The 19687-nt window shown below is 41.5% G+C and overlaps 1 protein-coding gene across 3 annotated transcripts; it reads right to left on the bottom strand.

Annotated features, from left to right (window-relative positions):
- Window positions 1-4589: 4589 nt before the first annotated feature.
- Window positions 4590-17974, bottom strand: LOC119728286 (monocarboxylate transporter 13-like). 3 transcript variants are annotated; one of them, XM_038200470.1, is made up of 7 exons: window positions 17736-17974; window positions 16692-17106; window positions 11154-11450; window positions 9995-10461; window positions 8879-9104; window positions 7714-7860; window positions 4590-5949 (listed from the first exon to the last, which is right to left on the bottom strand). In XM_038200470.1, the coding sequence occupies exons 2-7, from the start codon at window positions 16837-16839 to the stop codon at window positions 5786-5788; spliced, it is 1449 nt and encodes a 482-aa protein (XP_038056398.1). In that variant the 5' UTR covers window positions 16840-17106; window positions 17736-17974; the 3' UTR covers window positions 4590-5785. The 3 variants fall into 3 exon arrangements, with proteins under 3 accessions (XP_038056398.1, XP_038056397.1, XP_038056396.1); XM_038200469.1 differs by having other exon boundaries at window positions 17790-17974; XM_038200468.1 differs by lacking the exon at window positions 17736-17974 and having other exon boundaries at window positions 16692-17697.
- Window positions 17975-19687: the final 1713 nt, after the last annotated feature.

Here is a 19687-nt window from a genome sequence, read left to right as displayed (position 1 = left end):
CGAAGAGCAAGAACCAGCATCAAATACCCAAATTTCCGTCGGGCGGTACCCAAAACGCCAGCGACGACGTCCCACTAGGCTACAGGATTACGATGTTTAGCCCGTACAAGAAAGAAAAGGATTTAGCAGAAAGAAAAATCTGCTAAAATGGTCATCGTTGCCGCAACTTGTAACTGGTATCCTGTACTTCATGTGTGTGCTGAAAGCCTGAGGGAATCAACCAGACACCACGTGGTTGCATAGCAACCACGCACAGCGTGTACCGTTTGTGCGTGCGAGACATGTATCCGGTTCGTTAGTGTGACGTCACCTCCAGCACTTTCTGCGCGATTGGAACCGGAAGTTAACGCAGCCCGAGCGTTTGCAGCCAATGGGCGCTAGTAATCAGGGGTGTGCGCGCGTGTATGACGTTTTTACTAACGAACCGGATGGGTCCGGGTGGGCGTGGCATGGACGTGTGACGCGTACGCTATACGGCGCGCGTACATGCCTCAGCTCATTCTGTGTTTGAACCTTGAACCGTCCACAACTACGACCGCACATATCGCACTGTATACAGCCACCGCAGCCACTATAGCCACCACAGCCACCGCAGCCACTATAGACCGCTTGCAGACGCGTTCGATAATTGACGCGCTAAGGTGAGCGACGCCATGTTATGGGACAAAATGTGCGTGAATTGATATACGCCTGTCCCACAACATGGCGTCGCGCGCCTTCGCGCGTCGATTATCGAACGCGTCTGCAAGCGGTCTATAGCCACCGCAGCCACTATAGCCACCACAGCCACCACAGCCACCGCCGTTTCCACAACCTACAGTAGTACAGTACCACTGTCCACCATGCCTAGGGGCAACCATGGTGACAAGCCATCGGCCGGCAAGCGGCGTGACGAGAAGCGACCGGGGGATGACGGGGCCAGCAAACGCCCTAGATATAGAACGAGCAGTCATCATCACAAGAGCAGCTCAACACCAAGCGCCCATCCCCAGAAGCCTGAGGCCACGATTTCCGTGATACGCCCGCCAGCCACCACCTCCTTCCCTTGCCATGTGGGTGGTTGCAGGAAGAAATTCACCTCTCGAGCCAGCCTGGTCCGACATGAAAAGGAGAGACATAGGGAGGCCTTGCCCTTCGCTTGCAGCACGTGCGGGGAGCGGTTCACCAGGAATACCAGCTTGCACCGCCATGCCGAGTCCCAGTTGCACTATGGTGGGAAGGATTGCTCCACCTCAGCCAAGCCTCGAGCACCCAATTCTCCGTCCATCATGTCACCGGAGCCGGAGCTACAACTCCTCCCTGTCCCATCCCCACGTGGTTCCCCCTCAACCTCCACTGCTACTGGCCACCCCAAGACTGGGGGAAAGTCATTGAAGCTGCTTAGGCAGCTTCACACTGAGATGGTGCCCCAAGTGAGCTCCTCCACGGAAAGTGAAGACCCAGCTGGGGAGATGGCAGATCACATAGAAGTAACGACCATCACCCGGGTATTCCGCCGAGGAGTATTGCACTCCCAGAAAGAGGCAAAGCAAGATTTTTACTTCTAAAGTTAAAGTTCCAAATAATTACAGAGTTTTAAAGTTTGAAATGTTCAGTTGTTATAAAAGTTACAGTTAATTTTGAAACTTTAAAAGTTGAGGACCAAGTTATTTCTAAAGGAGTTGGTTTAATATGAACCACTTTATTTTGTTATACATGTACATGTACTAAGAAGACTTTTATAGAGGTATTTTGAAAGTGTTGCTCATCTATTTTATATAAAGCCATCTATTTTATATAAAGCCATCTATTTTATATAAAGTCATCTATTTCATATAAAGTCATGTGTTGATAAAAAGGATTAATCGTTCGATTTTAGAGTTGTTCTAAGATGATTGTTAAACTAGGTTTGTGTGCACAAATACTGCTGCTTATGAGATTTATTAAACCCACTTTGTCAACTGCAAAGATTGTAAATTTTATATAAGAATACTGAATGAAGGATGTGGCTCTGATTCAAAATCTTAAGTTTTCAAATGTTGTTGTGTGGAAACTTTAATAAATTAAGACTTAACAGTTTCAGGGACTGAAAACTCTGGGGGGAGGTCATGTGATGAATCATCAACTATACGTTTTATACATTAACATGAACTGTATAGTGACTTTTCTTTAGTGCCCAGTCACTCATACTAGAACATCAGCATTTAATTGGCCAGCGCTGTTAGTGGGCGTGGCTTAAGTCATCTACTAAGCAATACTGCATTTTCATTGGTTGAGGCACCCTGTGTACTTTAGTAATGAGGGGCATTTATTGTATGTGAATGTATATGACCATGTTGGCCTATAAAAGGCACAGTTTGAGAGAATAAATCTCACTTCTTCGCCTGGTGGGACCAAAGAAGTCAAAGAAGTCTCCTGTCTCTGTTTTATTGTCTAATTGTCACTAATTAGGGTGTAAGTCTCCCCCACTTGAGCCACTTGAGCCACTTGAGCCTCTCGAGCCACTTGAGCCACTTTAGCCACTTAAGCCACTGGTCAGCCGGTCAGCCACCCAGAGCCACCGGTCAACCACCCAAACCATAGGTTAATCCACCCAAAACCACAGATTAATCCACCCAATTCCCTAAATCCCAAACACAAGTTGAGTTAGCGCTTTCCCCCTGGTGGAGCAGATTTGGGAGTGCTGTTCGTCACTTGGTGCTGTGGCCTCCAACCGCAGGTGCTTCAACTCCATCGGGACTGGGCCAGAGAGGCAAGGGACCGACTAGGCGACGCACGTTACAGTACTGAAAAAAAGTTGCACTTTTGTATACGTGCAAGGTGAGTGTGAACCACAACTTGCACGTATACAAAAGTGCAACTGTTTTCGGTATCATTTGTCATAAATTCGTACACATTATCACTGTTTTGAGCCAAATAAAGAATATGGCTGGATTGCTAAGGAATTTCTGTACTGATTAGTCGTTATTTGAGCGAGAGATGCTCAGTAGTTTTTGAGTTAGACAAAAAGTATTGGAAGGGGGGACTTTCTTTTTTGGTTGAGTGTATGTGTGGTATTTTGGTTAAAGTTTCGAAAAATTGGGGGTTTTTTCAAAAGTTGAAGTCCAATTGGAACCAAACTCAGATCAAAGATGCAACATGGCAACTTCATATGAAAATGATGTCAAAGCTCACATACCAAGGTCAAAGGTCATCTGAGGTCAAGTTGTAAAATAGCCTGAAAATGTAAAATTGGTCTCATTTGAAAAGTTGAAGTTCAATTGGAACCAAACTTGAGTCATAGATGCAACATGGGAACCTAGGGGTACCCCTGCCGTTGTTGTACATGACACCCCTTCGTTTTCTAACAATGTTAGAAGACCAAGCGGTGCGTCCCACTCATTTCGTAATCCTGTCCGTGATTATAGGAGGTCTCATATTGACCAACCTGGCCAGGTTTCAGTCACCACATTTAATCACAGGGTCAAACGATACAACGCCCTTTTGAACAAAGAGCTTGGGAAGCATCACCCAACTGTAAAGATGTACTATCAGCGAAAAACAAATCACCCTCAGTACATTTCAGGAGATGGGGCCATCTCACTGACGATGGCCTCATTAGGTATTGCAAGGGCCTCCTAGAGGTAGTTTTTAGCTGCAAAGATTAGACCCTAAATTTTCTGGTGGGTGCCACTGATAACTTGCTTGATAGGTAATTGTTCTCTTTAGATTTAGTGGTGCTTGTTCTTCGGTCAATGCTGAAAAGTAAGGGGTCTACATCACCCTGCACCTTGAGACAAATAATTATAGATATTGTCCATCGGAGAAAAATATGTACTGTTTTATATATACAACTTGAGTTGTTTCAAACAGCAGCGAAATAGCTGTATACTGATACAGTAGTAGAGGATTTCCTTGATGCTATTTAAGATTTTGTTTGATATACATGTAAATATGTACTTTTATGATACCTTGTGATTGTAACCATCAAGACATGACAAGGGTCCTCAAGATAGTATTCTATTGCAAGATGTACACTATGCCAACTGACAACCAGATTTGCACAATGTATTTAGTGATGTGTCTTTTGCATGGGGTGTTTAATGCAAACACATGCACATGTTTTAAACTCAATTGCAAAGGGCTTTAAAGTTGACATTTCTGGTTGGTTCAGTGGTTTTGCTTTTTTTTCGTTGGTAGTCATCCATTAATATTAAGTCTAAAGTAAAGGATGTTTACACTAATTTCATAATGCCAGCTTTATTTATATTGGTCTAAATCTGTAAATTTTAACGATTATATAATTACAATGGTAACGTAAATCACGTATGTAGGAAAATTATTAATTTGCTTAAAATCATTGAAACCTAATTAAACCAAGTTGAATGCTTTTCAGAAAATCTGTTGGGGTGAATTTCAGATCATGCTATCTTAGTATCTTTCGACATGAAAAACGTGTAATAAAATTCGTGTCATTCTAGCTTAAGTAAAATTTGAACCTGGGACAACAGTCTGTAAAAGGATTGTGTTTTATTAACATTTTTATGACTTGTTAGTTTCAGTTTGAAACTGTATTGTTGAAGTTAATATTAATTATTGTTAACCTTTGTAAAGTATGTTTTCCCAGAAGAATTATTGTTCGCATTTGTGAATGTCTATGATTTCCTGTGAAATTATTTCTGGAATCAAAAATAGGTTTAAACCAATCGAGGTCACATGGTTCGTTAAACAGGGAAAGTGTGCCATGGGAGAACGGGGTATTTTTCCCTTTGACAGATAGGGTTGTGTACAGTTCATCTTTTGTATCTATATTATTAAGAAGTCCCTTTAATGTCAAGTACATTTACACTGTATCTGGGCAGATGACACTTAACACATGTAAACCAGTATACATTCTCAACCATTGAAATATAGGCTTTACATAATACATGTATATTATTAATTCTGTCTGGGTAGTTTATGGGGCATCTTGTACTTTTTGTTAACTAAAATGAATATTTTAGTTTAAGTGCGGAATGATAAGTCCGCTCAGGACGCGAGTGCGTTACTCGTCAGGGTTCTCGCTGTCTACGCTTTTCGCTGCCGATAGACCCGGAAGACTTTGATGGTCGCTGGAATTTACGGGCGACATTCTCTCTATTGGGGGATGATAGGCATCCTGACAGGATGCCAGAATAGGCAGCTGTGAGTGAGAGCACGCCGCTTGGGGGTTTCTTTTCTAACGGTACTTTTCTACCATGTGCCAATGTTAATCGATGATCGATGAGAGATGAACAGATATAATTAAATAATGAGATAATCAAGTACAAGATCAGTGCAGTCCGGAGTTGTCATTCCATCCCAAGGTACACACCCTCAACCCCGAGGTGAATGGAGTCCACGCTGGCCCGCACCTTGGCAGCAGTCAACCCGCTCCTATTCCTTGACAATAGGTTCATGGTTAAACAGGATTCTATATACTAGCATAATTGTGGCCCTGTTTCTTAGGTGATAATTCACGACTTCAATGGTAAAATTAAATGTTAATTATTTCGCACCAAATTTAGAATGGCGCAGATGTATATGCCTAGTTGCCAAGGTGAATCACTGCTAAGAAAGTGACCTCGACAAAAAGTGTCGAAAATGTCGTCGTGATTTGTGTAGGGTCAACGTCACTGCAGTGCAGTTTGCTCATGTTTCCAAGTGTCCGTAACCCTATTAGTTGATCCCAATCCCGATTTCAAACACAGGTTATATGCTCCAATCCTTATAGGAGGATCAAGCACAATGTAACTCTAGCTTTCCTCAAAACGGGGCAAGGTATCCGTTTCTCTTTCAGACATTCACTTCATAACTGAACAGGTCGAGTCTTGCCAGAGTAGCAACATATACTACGTGACCTCATTCTCCGTCGAAATGGGATTGACAGGAACGTGAGCGATGCGCAAACAAAGATGGCGGCGATGACGATAAGGCTGAGTACGTAGTCACCTGTTATGTCATACAGTCCACCTGCAGGGAAAAAGCGGAAATAAAACAAGCAAACCATGAAACATAATGGATGACAATAGGCCACTATTCAGTTTTATATAACTGACATACATATCCTTGTCATTTGATTGGTGGAACTCACATCACGTGACATTCGTTATTGCTCCCATTCACGCCGGGGCTCAAAAAGTCCCATTCTCCCATGGGGAATGGGAAGGGGCGTGTTTTCGCTACCGCGACCAGAAACATGTTTGCGACGTCAAATTGATAACCAGACATGTTTACACATGCGCACAAAAACGCTGAACCGAAAACCGTGTCAAAAGGTTGTTAACAAACATGGCGGACATTTTGACAACATCGATAATTTGTATAGACATTTTATTACAGGCCACTTAAAATGTACAAACTGACTATGTACGTATGCATTACAAGCTTATTTTCCCCCAACACTGTTTTGTTACATGTCGTGTGTTTATCTTTCCGCCATCTTGAAATGCACTCCGTAACCGACCCTTGGCCTTGGTTCGGTTTTGGTCGGAACAGTAACGTCACTCCAGCCAACCGAAGTCACAAAAACGCTCAACCAATGACCAAAGCCGAAACATGTTCTGGTCAAGGTCGCGAAAACACGCCCTTAGGATCATTCTTGTTCCATGACGCGGTATTAATAGTGTGTGCAAATGCATGCCATAGATATAGAACTTAAAATGCTGCTGTGCGCGTTCAGCGTTACGCTACAGAGTTGGGTTCAAACATTTTCGTGAAAGGGTGGTTTGGAAGAGAGAAATACATTTTCCACTAAATTTGTATTGAAATAAAAGTTCAAATATATCAAATGACAAGGATCCATATGTCAGTTATATACAAACTCGGTAAAATCTGGACTTTTCCAGTTCACTCGGCTTCGCCTCGTAAAATGGAAAAGTCCAGATTTTACCTTTCGATAATATTCCTCCCATTTCATTCTGAGCCACTCAATATTAGTTTGTATACCATGACACCATTACAACAAACACAAGGTGCTGCTCAGTGTTCAAGACGTTTTGCTTAGGTAGAGTCTTTCTTAGAGTCGAATACCATAAAATGCATGTTGGTATGAGATGTGACCTGAAATGGTTTGTTTTTTAGGTATATCTAATCTATTTGATTAGTGCACAGGCTTGTATATTTGAGCACAAATAATTGCAAGAGTTTCTTTTTTTTTGGTATGTAGCAAGCTGTTACCATGAGGTTCATTTTAGGTTTATAATTTGTACAGAACAGCCAAAATCTGTACATAAGTGAACACTTAAAGTGACAGCATTGTAACAGTGCCCTTCTTTTTTTTTTGAAGAAATGTCATTAAAAAAATTGTGAATACTAAGGTGGTGCACTTAAAACGCATTTTAGTGCATAACTCATTTCATGGCTCCTTAGATCCCACTGAGATAACTGTCAAATGGGCTCCGTGCGCCGACGAAAGACGGCGCCCTTTTACCTAACAACGACGTCCCATGGGCGGGACATTTCGCTGGTTTCGCACCGTTCCTTGTGTGTGACGCACGTTCACCAGGGGATTTTTACTATGTACATGCAATGGCCGCGCTTCGCGGCAAATGAATTGCAGTCAGGCAAGATGGCGTCAGTCGGTCACCCCCATAGAGCTGTCACCCCCAACTGTACTCTCTTTGCCGGTGAGGGGGGTACTTGTGAACGGAGCGGATGGCATACATAGGCCTATGAGCATTTTGAATTATGGTTGAATGCACGTTACCAATGACTCGGACACCAATCTATCTGTACCTGACAATGGAGCGCCGAGTAGTGCGCCGATACCGTACGGAAAGAATGCAAGGATCATGAGACAACCAGAGCTGTAGGATGTGGAGAAGAGGTCGGCGACAACTGCGTTCGAGCCTCCATACAATGCCGACCGAAGAAAGCCCGAAACTATGGAAAAACATCAAAAGAAATGAATTCACAGTTTTTAAAGAATAAGATATAACCTCGCGGGCATGTTGATGATCAATACGAACTTACGAGCGCCATCTGGTGTTATAACCTATCCAGTAGGTAACTAAACAATCTGGGTTGGGCTCCACTCACGCGAACGTCGGGAACGTTAAAAAAAACAAGCCCAAATTACCCCATACATGTCAATAAAATGGCTAACCATCAATGAAATTCAATAGAGGTGGCGTATTCTGTTTTGCTTTAGGAAAAGCCATAACGACAAAACACCTTAATTTTGATTAGAAAAGTTTTCCCGAAAGTCTGCGTTTGGGCATCTGCGTCAACGTTATGATGGCTAAGCCACATGGGAATGGGCGCCTGTGGGACCGACCCCCCCCCCCTTAAAAATTACCAGTGTTCTGCATACAATTTATACTGAAGGCCGTAATGTACAATTTAAAAGCTGTAGGCCTATGTATTGAAAAACACGCTCCTTTCTGACAAGGTGACTGCAGAAGGGTAAGTCAGTATGTGGTCATTCTATTGGTGACTATGAATAAAAAGAGAGATCAGCAAAAGGGGGCACCCCTTACCAGCACTGGATTAGGAAATCCAGATTGGATTAGGAAGACCTTGAATATTAATGTGCCTGTATAGATAAGGAGATGATTTTATTTGGCATACTGAACAAAAGTTGGAGCGCCCTTAACTTACATCTTCTCCTATGCCGTTACCATATTTACAAAATGAAGATGAATGTTAGCAAACCGTCTCTTTTAGTATTTAAGAATGAGCAAAAATGATACTATGTATCAGAAAAATTCATATTTACTACAAATGGTAATCTTGCTAAATTTAATGCGAATTGGGATCCATTCTTTCTTTTATGTAATGATTAAGTTCTTATTTGTTTATACTAATTGTAAAACGCAAGAGAAACGTTTCTTCTAAATAAATAAGTTTCCCCCTGAGGAATAAAATAAAAAGAAAACAAATTATACCGTCTCTGACTTACATATTGAAAGCGCCATCATTTGTGGAAAGGTCTGAACCACCGTCATAACGCCCAGCGCAACTGTTCCTAGAAGCACGGAGAAGGCCAGAAAGTAGATCCGTTGACACGGTAGATGATCTCCAACAACGCTGATAAGAATCTTCCCGCCAATTTCTCCAATAGCAAATAACATGATAACCACAGCTATGCGGTCACTGCTAAGACCGCGGCCATCCATGAAACTGGCCTGCAACATTCGAACACGAATATGAGAACATTATCAGGTTTTGAATCGAACTGTTAATACTGGAGTAGAGACCTTTCTTCTCCAACCCGTGGTTGGCACTCAATTGCCGACCACAGGTTGTAAAGTGGAAGGTCTACGTTGCAAAAATAAAGAATAGTTTTTAATTTTTAAAGGGTATCATCGGATTGCAGAAAATGCAAAATAACCAACAAACGATAACTAAAGATTAAAAACGCCTCTTTCTTACAGGATGTGGGTGTTCATCTGCAATCTTTCCTAATTTTGTTTTGCCAACCACGGCTTAAATTTATGTCCCTGTTGCAGCCCATACAAATTGACGCTTAGCGTTATAGACGAAAGAGAGATCTCTAAGCTACTTTAACAATTGCATTTTGTTTTTAGACAGCAAGTAATAAGGCAGAAAAACTAGCATCAATGCAGTTGGGCTTGCAACAAAATAGATCTGCTGCATTGAAATAGATTCAAAATTGACTTTTCCTGTGTAACGTCCGGCTGCATTTCGCTATATTTGGAATATTGTACCAGGCTACCAGCAAATTAGCAGAAATCAGGGTTCCCTAAGAGCGATAATGGGCATATCTTTTTCTCTCGTGTGACGATTCAACAAACGAACAAAAACACATCACTGATGATATTGGGGAGAAATCCAGTAAGTAATTACCACTGAGTGTGGAATACGATTGCAATATTTGGAGCATTTGGTTTTATAGCATCCCCGAGGGTTCATCTGGTTTTTGATTGGTATGAAAAGTACATGTATAAGTGACCAGCTTTAGAAACCCTGTGTATGGTGAACATGGCAGAGGAGGTCATTTCACGTGTTTCCACATTGGTGTTGGGAATTTTTGTCCAGGACTGATAACACTCACAAAGTTGATGCCGAAAAATGTCCAGCTCATCATGGCCATACAAGCTCCAATAGTCCACGCCCATGGTTCGACATCAGTTATCATCCGGAATACCTCTGAGACAGCGAAGCTGCTACGACCTTTACTGCTGCCTTTAACTTCGCAGCTTGGCGTGTGGATCCTCTGTTTGTGGTTTTCACGGGGTTCCTCTTCATCTCCTTGGCCCTCTCCCACCAGTGTTCTTTCTGTAGGGTGGTCCGGATCCAAGGTTTCAACTGTCTCTAGGGCGATTCGTTCCCTTTCGTCTACCCCTGGTTTTCCCTCATCTCCCCCTTCACTGTTGCCCTCGTCCTCCGTCGGTGGGTCAGTCAGAAAGAAGCTCACCATGATACCTAACGCCAATGTCCCCACAGAGATGTATCTCAGAGCCCGTCGCCATCCGAACTGAGTGATGCAAGTACTTAACAAAGGACTGAAGGCCAACATGCCTACAAGACACAAACGAGAGAACAGCCATTATATTTAGTACCTCGGGGTTTTTTTTCATAGTGGGGACAGTGAATGCGATAAATCATACTGTTTACAGAAAAGTGATTAACAAACAGTTGAACAAAGACATTGAGTGGAGCGGAATTTGAACCTGCGACCTCCGGATTACCGTGCCAGTGCTCTACAACTGAGATATCCAGCCAAAACTTGACGGTTTCCCAGTTTGTCAATATCTTTCTTCATTGGCGCTTGACAAAATGGGTGCACCCGTATGTGCCATCACTAGCCAGGAAAACCGCTCCAATCAATTTTTAAAAAAATGATTTTGATTCTTGCGGACAAAACTAAGAACGTTGCAATGACCAAATAAACAATAAGGAAAATGTTCGAAGCCAAACAACTGTTTTCTGAGAGGGTATGCTTATCTATATGAATACAAATTGCATCCCCCAATCTGGACATTTTGTTTTATAGAATGAGATATTATACTTATATAGTACACTATAACCTTATACCAATCCCATATAAGACATAACAGAGTTAATTTTTAAGACTATTATTTGTCTTCGCAACCTCAATTAAATATTTTAAAGCCGCACTTCAATGGCGAAAGTATTGTGCAAGCTATATACAGAGCAACTGTTCCATGACGGTTATCCTGAACAATAGATTGGATTGGTTTAAGGTATACCTAACGAAGATCCTAAAACAGCAATGCCATTTGCTCGACCGAAATTGTCCTTGGGGAACCACTCCAAAACCAACCCCGTGACCGCGTGGATCACGATGTTAACGCCAACTCCACCCATGACACCGAAGGTAAACACGGCGTAGCCTAGCGCAGGAACGATGGAGGTTAGAAGATATCCAACGCATATGATGACGTGTCCGAGGATGACCACTTTGAGAAATTTCATCTTCGTCATCAGAAGGGCGGTCAGGGGGCTCACCAGGCCGGCCAAAGCATTGCCAAGTGATCCTGGCCAACCTGAGCAATAAAGTAACAAATAAACTAATACGACTAAAATTGTAAGAGGAATAAATTGAGTTGAACACCTTCGTTCGATTTTCATTTTCTCTGAGCCATGCATAAAGATAAAGGTGTCCGTGCAAGTTGCCGGTATTTTGTGAGCACGATAATCTTTAAGCATTTGGATTTCATTTTAGATAAGATGGACATTAATTTGGATAAAATGCTTGATAGGGCACATACAATGTAATTGTTTAATGCAATCCTTGGAAATGCATGTTTGTGTCCCTCTTTACCCTATTTTAAGTTTTCATTTTGCCATTTTCAAGGGTATTTTGGTGACTTTTTGGTTTTTATGCTCATACAAATTTCCATATTCATGAGCAGAAGTGTGATTTCAGGCAAAAACCTCATGTTATAGCTATTTCAGCATCAGAGGTTGCCAGAATTTCTGATATTTCGTTGTCGTAAATTTTTGATGAGTCGTTGCTGTATGAACTTGTGTCAGTACATGTATGAGCAAACCTTTTTCACAAATATTTTCAATGGTTTACAATTGAACAGAAACCCCCAAACCGCGCCCCAGTTGTCAGGAAAAGCATGGAAAACTGTAAACCTTTAAAGAAGTGCACTTTTCCATAAATTTAACCAAAAAGGATGTCAAATATTTTTTGTACATTTAAAAGGAGTAGAAATTTGCACAAAATGCGTTCCTAAAAAAAATTCACTTCATGGGCCCTTAAACTTTTATAGCAGACACACAATTGGCCGCAGGAAGCGGACTTAAGTGTATTCTCTCTACGCACTTGGTCATTTAAAGTCAGCAATATAAACTCCTATACAAAGGCCTTTGCTGTAGCCTTGGTCAATGCTCTCGTCGTTATTCGTCCCAAACGCGGTCAATCGTTGGCATATATCCTCACGCGCTATGCACATGCATGTAAAAATACAGCGCGAACAGCGACCTCACGCGGCCACTATTTTTATGCAAATCAGTTGGAGACGATGTCGAGCCTTGGTTCAATCGTCCATGTGAGGTTTTGGGGGTGGTGCTCATTATGTTAATAGCCTTAGCTGACCTTAAATGTCGTTTTCTTATTAGTCGATCGTTGCGTGGAAACTTGCATAGTGAAACGTAGCGCCGTACATAGTCCATACACGTACACATTGTGTGTCTCTGCACACGGCACCAATGCACAAAAACTGTGGTTCCTGTCACGTCCGCAAAAGGCGGAAAAACTGCAAATAATTTGATGACGTCCGGATTTACCAAGGTGTGATTGGACACTCCACATATTAGCCCCGCCTACATTATCTGTATTCGCATACGAGGTCGTGCGCTGGAAATCTAGCGCAAAGTAAAGAAAAACATAAGCTTTGGCCGACGATTGAACCAAGGCTCGACATCGTCTCCAACTGATTTGCATAAAAATAGTGGCCGCGTGAGGTCGCTGTTCGCGCTGTATTTTTACATGCATGTGCATAGCGCGTGAGGATATATGCCGACGATTGACCGCGTACGGGACAAATAACGACGAGAGCATTGACCAAGGCTATAAGGCAAGTGTTGCTTTCGTGACTCAGTGCTATAATTCTATTAACCACTTCCACAAGTAAAAAGAAAAATCTTGAAATTTCAGAAAACTTAAGGGTTTTAAAAACCGCAAAGACCTGCGACTGAACCAAACATGTCATTCAACCTCAGGCAAGTGTTGCTTTCGTGACTCAGTGCTATAATTCTATTAACTACTTCCACAAGTAAAAAGAAAAATCTTGAAATTTCAGAAAACTTAAGGATTTTAAAAACCGCAAAGACCTGCGACTGAACTAAACAGTCATTCAACAATAATATAATACATGTAGTGAAATTCAAAGCGGATCCGACATGATAATATAATAAGCCCTTTGGCGCTTCCAATTTCGTAGAAAATGTGTTATTCGTTAACCCCGCGGAATCATTATATTTTTTTTTTCAGGAATTAAGTTTGGACTTCTGATATACTTAGGGGTCGTGTAGAAGGGGGGTGCGGGGACTATCTCCGCGGGAGATAACTGTGATCAGGGCAGTTCCACGGTGTCGGACGTACTTTGGGCAATTCAATTTATTATAGTTGCAACCATAACGTGGATATTTATTCTAATAAAAGTATCAGTTAGTTACTACAATGATTCGTCCAACCTTTTTTGATGTACAATATAGTAGAAATCGGCTCGAAACACCATAGTTTCGGACGCACTTACACAAATTGAATGTATTATGTACTAAGGCCAAAAAAGTCACAGGTTTCTGGTTTGCGCGCATCACTGTAGGCATGCGCGTCGCCAAAATTAATTATTTTTTTTTCAATGTAAGATGATGTCTCAAACCGCCAAACTCACTGGTTTGACTAAAATCCTGCTGCTGCATAATTCTAGCGTGTTTTTAACGTGTCGAGTATAAGCTTTATGTGGCCTCTCTGGGCTCCCATTTATTTTGCACTAAATTTAGTCGGGCACCATTTGCAGACGGTGTTGTAATTTTGTGATTATGCGTCTGGAAGCCATACCGAGGGAGCGATGGTCGTGTATCTGGATACTGTAAACGCTTTTTAACGAGCGCAATATGTAAGGGCGCAGACTAACGACCAGCCTGGCAGCGATATTTTTTTACACAACTATCTGGGGTACTTTGTGCGCTTTCCTATGGGGCATGGATATAATAACCAGGCTTGAGTGGAGGCTACTATTTTTCAACTTGGTACGGATTTCGGACTTTATTTTCCTTTTAAAAAAAATCCTCCAGAGCCTTGCCCGATCAGAAAAGAAAAAGAAAATTGCTGCTATACAAGTAGTATCCGACTGAAAAATAACGTTTTTACGATAAAACTTTAAATTGCTGGAAAAAAAGAGCAAAATCTTAAGGGTGCAGAGCGGGGAACCGAACTCGAGACCTCTGATCATTAGCCAGCATGCACAACCACTAGGCAACGGCGGTGCTTGACCAAACCTTGCAATAATCATAAATTATATACAGTTTCACACAATGTGGAGAGAGTATACGCGCGCGCGTAGGTAAAAGGTTACGCGGCGCTCTACAATCCTATAACCTTGATTCAAGTCGCCTGAAAAAATGGAAACCCTGTTCTGTTGTGTAAATGAAATATTCGCAGCCTGGCAGCACATGATGTCGATGTCTGTATGGTCTGACGTTACCGTTTTCTCTAATTTTTTCATTCTTGTCATTTGAACTCAAAAAAGGGTTCCCATTTTGCATATCATTGCCAGGAATATTTATGTTTCAGTTTGTGGAGTGCAATTCAAATAATATTACTATGAGGTGAACAAATTGTTGGACATTGAAAAATATCTTATTCTTCACCCCATAGGATTAGGAATATTCCTACTTTTGCATGCAAGTTTGATTTTCAGTCTTGTCATTTCAACTCAAAAAGTTTCCCAAACTTGTGAAATAAAGAGTATACAAGAGACAGATCATAAGATGGGATTTTGCGTCGGGGTGATATAAATCAAATTAGGTTTTGCCCTTTTGCTATGCACATCAGATTCGAACCGGCCAACCGATCCCGTTAGCTCGGTGGTCGAGTGGTAAGACATCTGCACTAGAAAAAAAGAGGTCGTTGGTTCGAGTCCCACCCGAGTGCTTTTTTCCAACTTTCACTCGGGAGGTAGCACACTGAGTATACAGTGTTTAAAAAAACGTCGGTGAAGGGCAAAACCTAATTTGAGACAGATCATACTTTGGCAATTTTGATTTATCAATCTCAACAAACAATAGATGCCTGTACATGTGTATTTTCACCATTAATCTTACTCTTTTTATATGCCACCAGTTATCTATTCATTATTACAAAGTGGCTTATTCGTGCATCTCAAGCAAGGTCACATATTAATATATAGCACAAACACACACCTTTTTTGAAGAAAAGAAAAGCAAAGGGGGAAAAACGCGTCGCCGCACCACTTTTGGGGCAAGCTCCATACCAGAAACCGCAGACTTCGGTTTGGCCTAATAGGGCCTCACATTAATTTTTCAGTTGTATTGCAAGTAACAGCCGAACTGTCACAAACTTTTAGAAATAAACTCTAATTCAATAGAATACGGATAATATTACGCTCCAAAAATATATTACTTTTTCGTTAGTGGTACTTTAAAAAAAAAAATTATTAGTGTTTGCATTGAGATGTATAATTTCGTGAAATTTCACGTAAGATAACTTCGCAAGTCATATTTTGATGCAGCTAGAGACTAAGGCTGTAGGCCCATTACAAAAAGTCGCAAGGACAGATGTATGGTAAAGTGTAGAGAGGTGACATGGAACGAAAGGTACATAATTTGTTGAAGGATAAAATGTGTACATGGATCAGAACGCCATGGCCCAGTGGTTACGGGCTGTGTTTGACTCATGTACGAAGGTGCGTTTGTTAAGGTTCGAACCCTGCCAGGAACATGGTGTTTGTGCCCTTGGGCAAGACACTTAACTACAATTGCCTCTCTCCACCCAGGGGTATAAATGGGTACCTCAGACCAGGGTCGAAGACCGATTGAGCGCTTATATCGGCTGCCGCGTGGTCCCATGGCCTGATGAACGACGGGGTAATAATATTGTTAAGCGCTTTGAGATTGTTGATACGATGGAAAGCGCTATAAGCACAAATATTATTTATTATTTATCAGCAAGTGACCACCTTTCATTTATTTTTACACAAAATTGGTGATTCAAGGTCTTAAAAAAATGCAAACACCAGTTTTAATGATTAGAGAAATCCAATTATACTGTACATGTCCTTCAAAATTCCAATGTCCAAGGGCGGATCAATTGTTTTGGGGGCAAAACAAAATTTTGGTCACCAAAAAAGTGGGTCCAAAAATTTACGGCGTGGTGTTCGGGGCCCGCTTAAGGGTCCCTGAATTTTTTGGATTCTAGATGTTCTATGGTGCAATCCGAGGCAATTTCTGACCACTTTAACCATTTTTTTAAGGAAAAGCTGGTGGTGTACGCAGTGGCTGCTTTTTTGCGACATCACTTGTGACGTCGAGTAATTTGTAATTCTCACTCAGCACAATAGCTTCCAATGGCATTGCATGGACAGCTATGAAAACAGGTTCTTTGAAAACATGCATAACTTCTGATACATTTCAGTAATTCTTTCTTAACTCAGATGAGAGGGAGAGCATTGTCTAATTTTAAGACATACTTCATTGGTATATCACATGTGTTGTTTTTTAAGAAAACCTTGTAGTGCAGATAATTCCCTTACCTGCCAGTACAGCTGTGGAGTTAAACTCTTTCAGCAGACTCACGAATAAAATGCTGTAGTTGTACAAAATCCCATATGTCAGACAATACTGTAGGCACACCACAACAGGAATGACCCAGCGCCACCACCAAACTCGCAGACGAATCATTTGTCGATGTGGTTGTGTTCCTCTCGTCTTACGAAGATGCTTCGACTCCTCATGCGACTGACATCAATGATGATCTAATGCACAGGTGCCGATATTTCCTGGTTGCTTTGATACATGTGCTGCAAGCATGGTCCAAACCTGTGTTTATCCATAGCTCCATGGAAATACTAATTATAGTCGGCAGTGGTATATTCTCATTAGTTCCATGATAAGCAAGGAACAGATCTATGGTTCAACTGATACCATGATGATGATGCTATACGTGACCTAAAGTGACAAGAGAGATTTAAACCTCATTGAAGTATACAAGCATAGACTCTGTACGCGAAACAGAGACGATTTGCAAGGGTCAAGTGCGTCGTGTAAAATAGCCTTTGTTTTCATTATGCTACATATAGGCAGTAGAGGTCAGCGGTCACGATCGTGACCATATCGCTCTATATCAGTCATTGAAAAATGACCCCTGCTGATAATGATGTTTACTGCGCGAACTGCCCTTGTGCGATATCGACGTGAAGATATCAGCGCTAGCCGGTTCACGTATATACAGTGCATTCGCACATAATAGTACAATGCATGCAGGCTATACTGAATTTTAGCGCGCCATGTTAAGTCATTCTGTTGCTGTTCCGTGGATGGAGGATGAAACACAAACACTTCCTCTGTGGTTGTCCTTCCTCCTTTGTTGTATAACGGATACAGATCCTTGCTCTTGTTGTACTGTAGTTTAGTGATCAACTATTGATTGACATTATTTTGCACACATGTTTATGTTAAAAGCTCATCGCATCGGATTTTCGCGGGGCTCCAAGGGCTCCCTGTGCATGTCAAGGAATTTATTTTCATATTATTACTCATCGCTTTGTTTACAGATTACAGAACAGCTGATAGCTCACCTGATGTGAAAATCGTTATATCTTGATTTGCATATGCACTGTCGCGATACCTACCTGACTTATTCACTCCACAATCAACGCAATCTCAGTGTGTTCCTCATCTCAGAGTTCACAGTACGACCGTTCACCATCCGTTACTAAAAGCCCGCCCTCCTCGGTAGCTCTGTATGAATGCTCAGTAAGTGTGCGCTTCATATTCAGAATTCCACTCTGGCTATTCTTTAGCTCAGTTCTATAATTCGTGGTAAAAGTAGTGGGTTAATTTTTTTACGCAGTAAAGCCATTCAAGCCTTGCAGATATGTTATCTGTTGTTATATGGCTTGACTGAAATAAACACCGACCGTAAATCAACAAAGAATGTGTGATAACTATATCTTAATGGCTACGTTACAACCATGTTTTGTTTACGCAAGACGCCTGTTTTTATAACAGAGTCGTGACTATTATGCATTTCAAGGTACCAAGGGCAAGTAGGGCCTACAAATAATAATTATCAACATTGTCAAGTTGTATATAAGACGGACTTTGCACTATAACTATGTACGATATGCGCAGTAACTGTTTTTATGTACACGTTTTACCCTTTTGAACTTTGTAACATTAAAGTGACTTTCGTCCGGACCCTCGCATAATAATACGGTTTGCGTTTCATAGCATACACCGTAAAGGCACCTGTTGTCGGATGTGACTCAGTCAACTTGCATCCCAGCTGACTAGCTATACAGCTAGGGTCAGCTGGACGCAAGTTCAAATTCCAATTCCAATTCAAAACTCACATTTATTTCGCATACCAAAATGATAAATACAAGCATAGAATACACGATTAAGTACATAAATCAAGAAAGAGAGTTTGTCAAAAAGGTGAAAATATAGAAAGGTATGGAGGCATCTTCTGGCCGGAAGCCTAGGCTTGTGGCGAGATGGCTTGAACGGACAAACACAAAACAGAAACAAGAACAAATACACACGGACAGTTGGACCGAGACAGAACCTATTATCATGAACTTTATGAACTAGAACAGAACGTAACTATTAAGAGAGAACCCCCCCCAAAAAAAACACACACACAACAACTGCTGAAAAACCAAATGAGAAGCAAGCTATGTTACATATTGAGAGATGAGAGCTCTTTTCTAGGCATGTTTGAAGCGACCCACGTACAAAAGAAAGATATTTCGTAGATTCGTCAACGGCATTCAGTTCCAGAGACGAGGCCCGCAGAAACGAAGAAGTGTATTTCATGAGTATGATGTGCGTGTGTAATATAGGTACATAAAGATGTGATTTGTTACGCGAACTGGTTGGATATCGGAACTGAAGTAAAGAAGAAAAGGGGGAGGGTAATAGGTTTTTGGTAAATTTGTTCATGAAGATGCCCGTATGAAGCTGGTTTATTTCTGGAAGTGCTAAAGTATGCAACTGATGGAAAAGAGTGCAGTGTGCTCACGGGGATGTGACGTGCAAATCCTAATAGCTCTTTTTTGAGTGATGATTAGTGAATGGAGTTTGTTATTAAGCTCGTGCCCATACGATATTACAATGGTTAAGATATGGAAGAATGAGAGAGTTTTAAAGTAAGATTAATGATTTAGGAGGAAGAAAAGCGCGAAGTTTAGACACTGACACCCGTGTTTCGTGAAATGGCTTTAGTGATGGGAGAGGTGTGGTCAGACCAAGATAGCTTCTCAGTCGTCGATAGTAATAATAAGGTGCAGGAGTGAACTTGGGTGATAGGAGGATTATCGATGTGAAGAGTAGCAGTGCCGTCTGGGTGATGAGAAGATTTGCTGAAGAGCATGAATTTAGTTTTATGGTGGTTAAGAGAAAGTTTTGTTGGCTTTAAACCAGGAACAGACATTGGTGAGTTCGGCATTCATGATATCTATTGGAGATTAAGGGTTGGAGTCAGAGTAAGTAATAGTTGTGTCGTCAGCAAGAAGTGGAGATGAAA

This window comes from Patiria miniata, unplaced genomic scaffold, assembly GCF_015706575.1.
Source record: "Patiria miniata isolate m_02_andy unplaced genomic scaffold, ASM1570657v1 HiC_scaffold_20, whole genome shotgun sequence".
NCBI classification, from domain to species: Eukaryota; Metazoa; Echinodermata; class Asteroidea; order Valvatida; family Asterinidae; genus Patiria; species Patiria miniata.
Note: the sequence above shows the minus strand (reverse complement) of the source record. Positions and strands in the feature narration are given on the sequence as shown.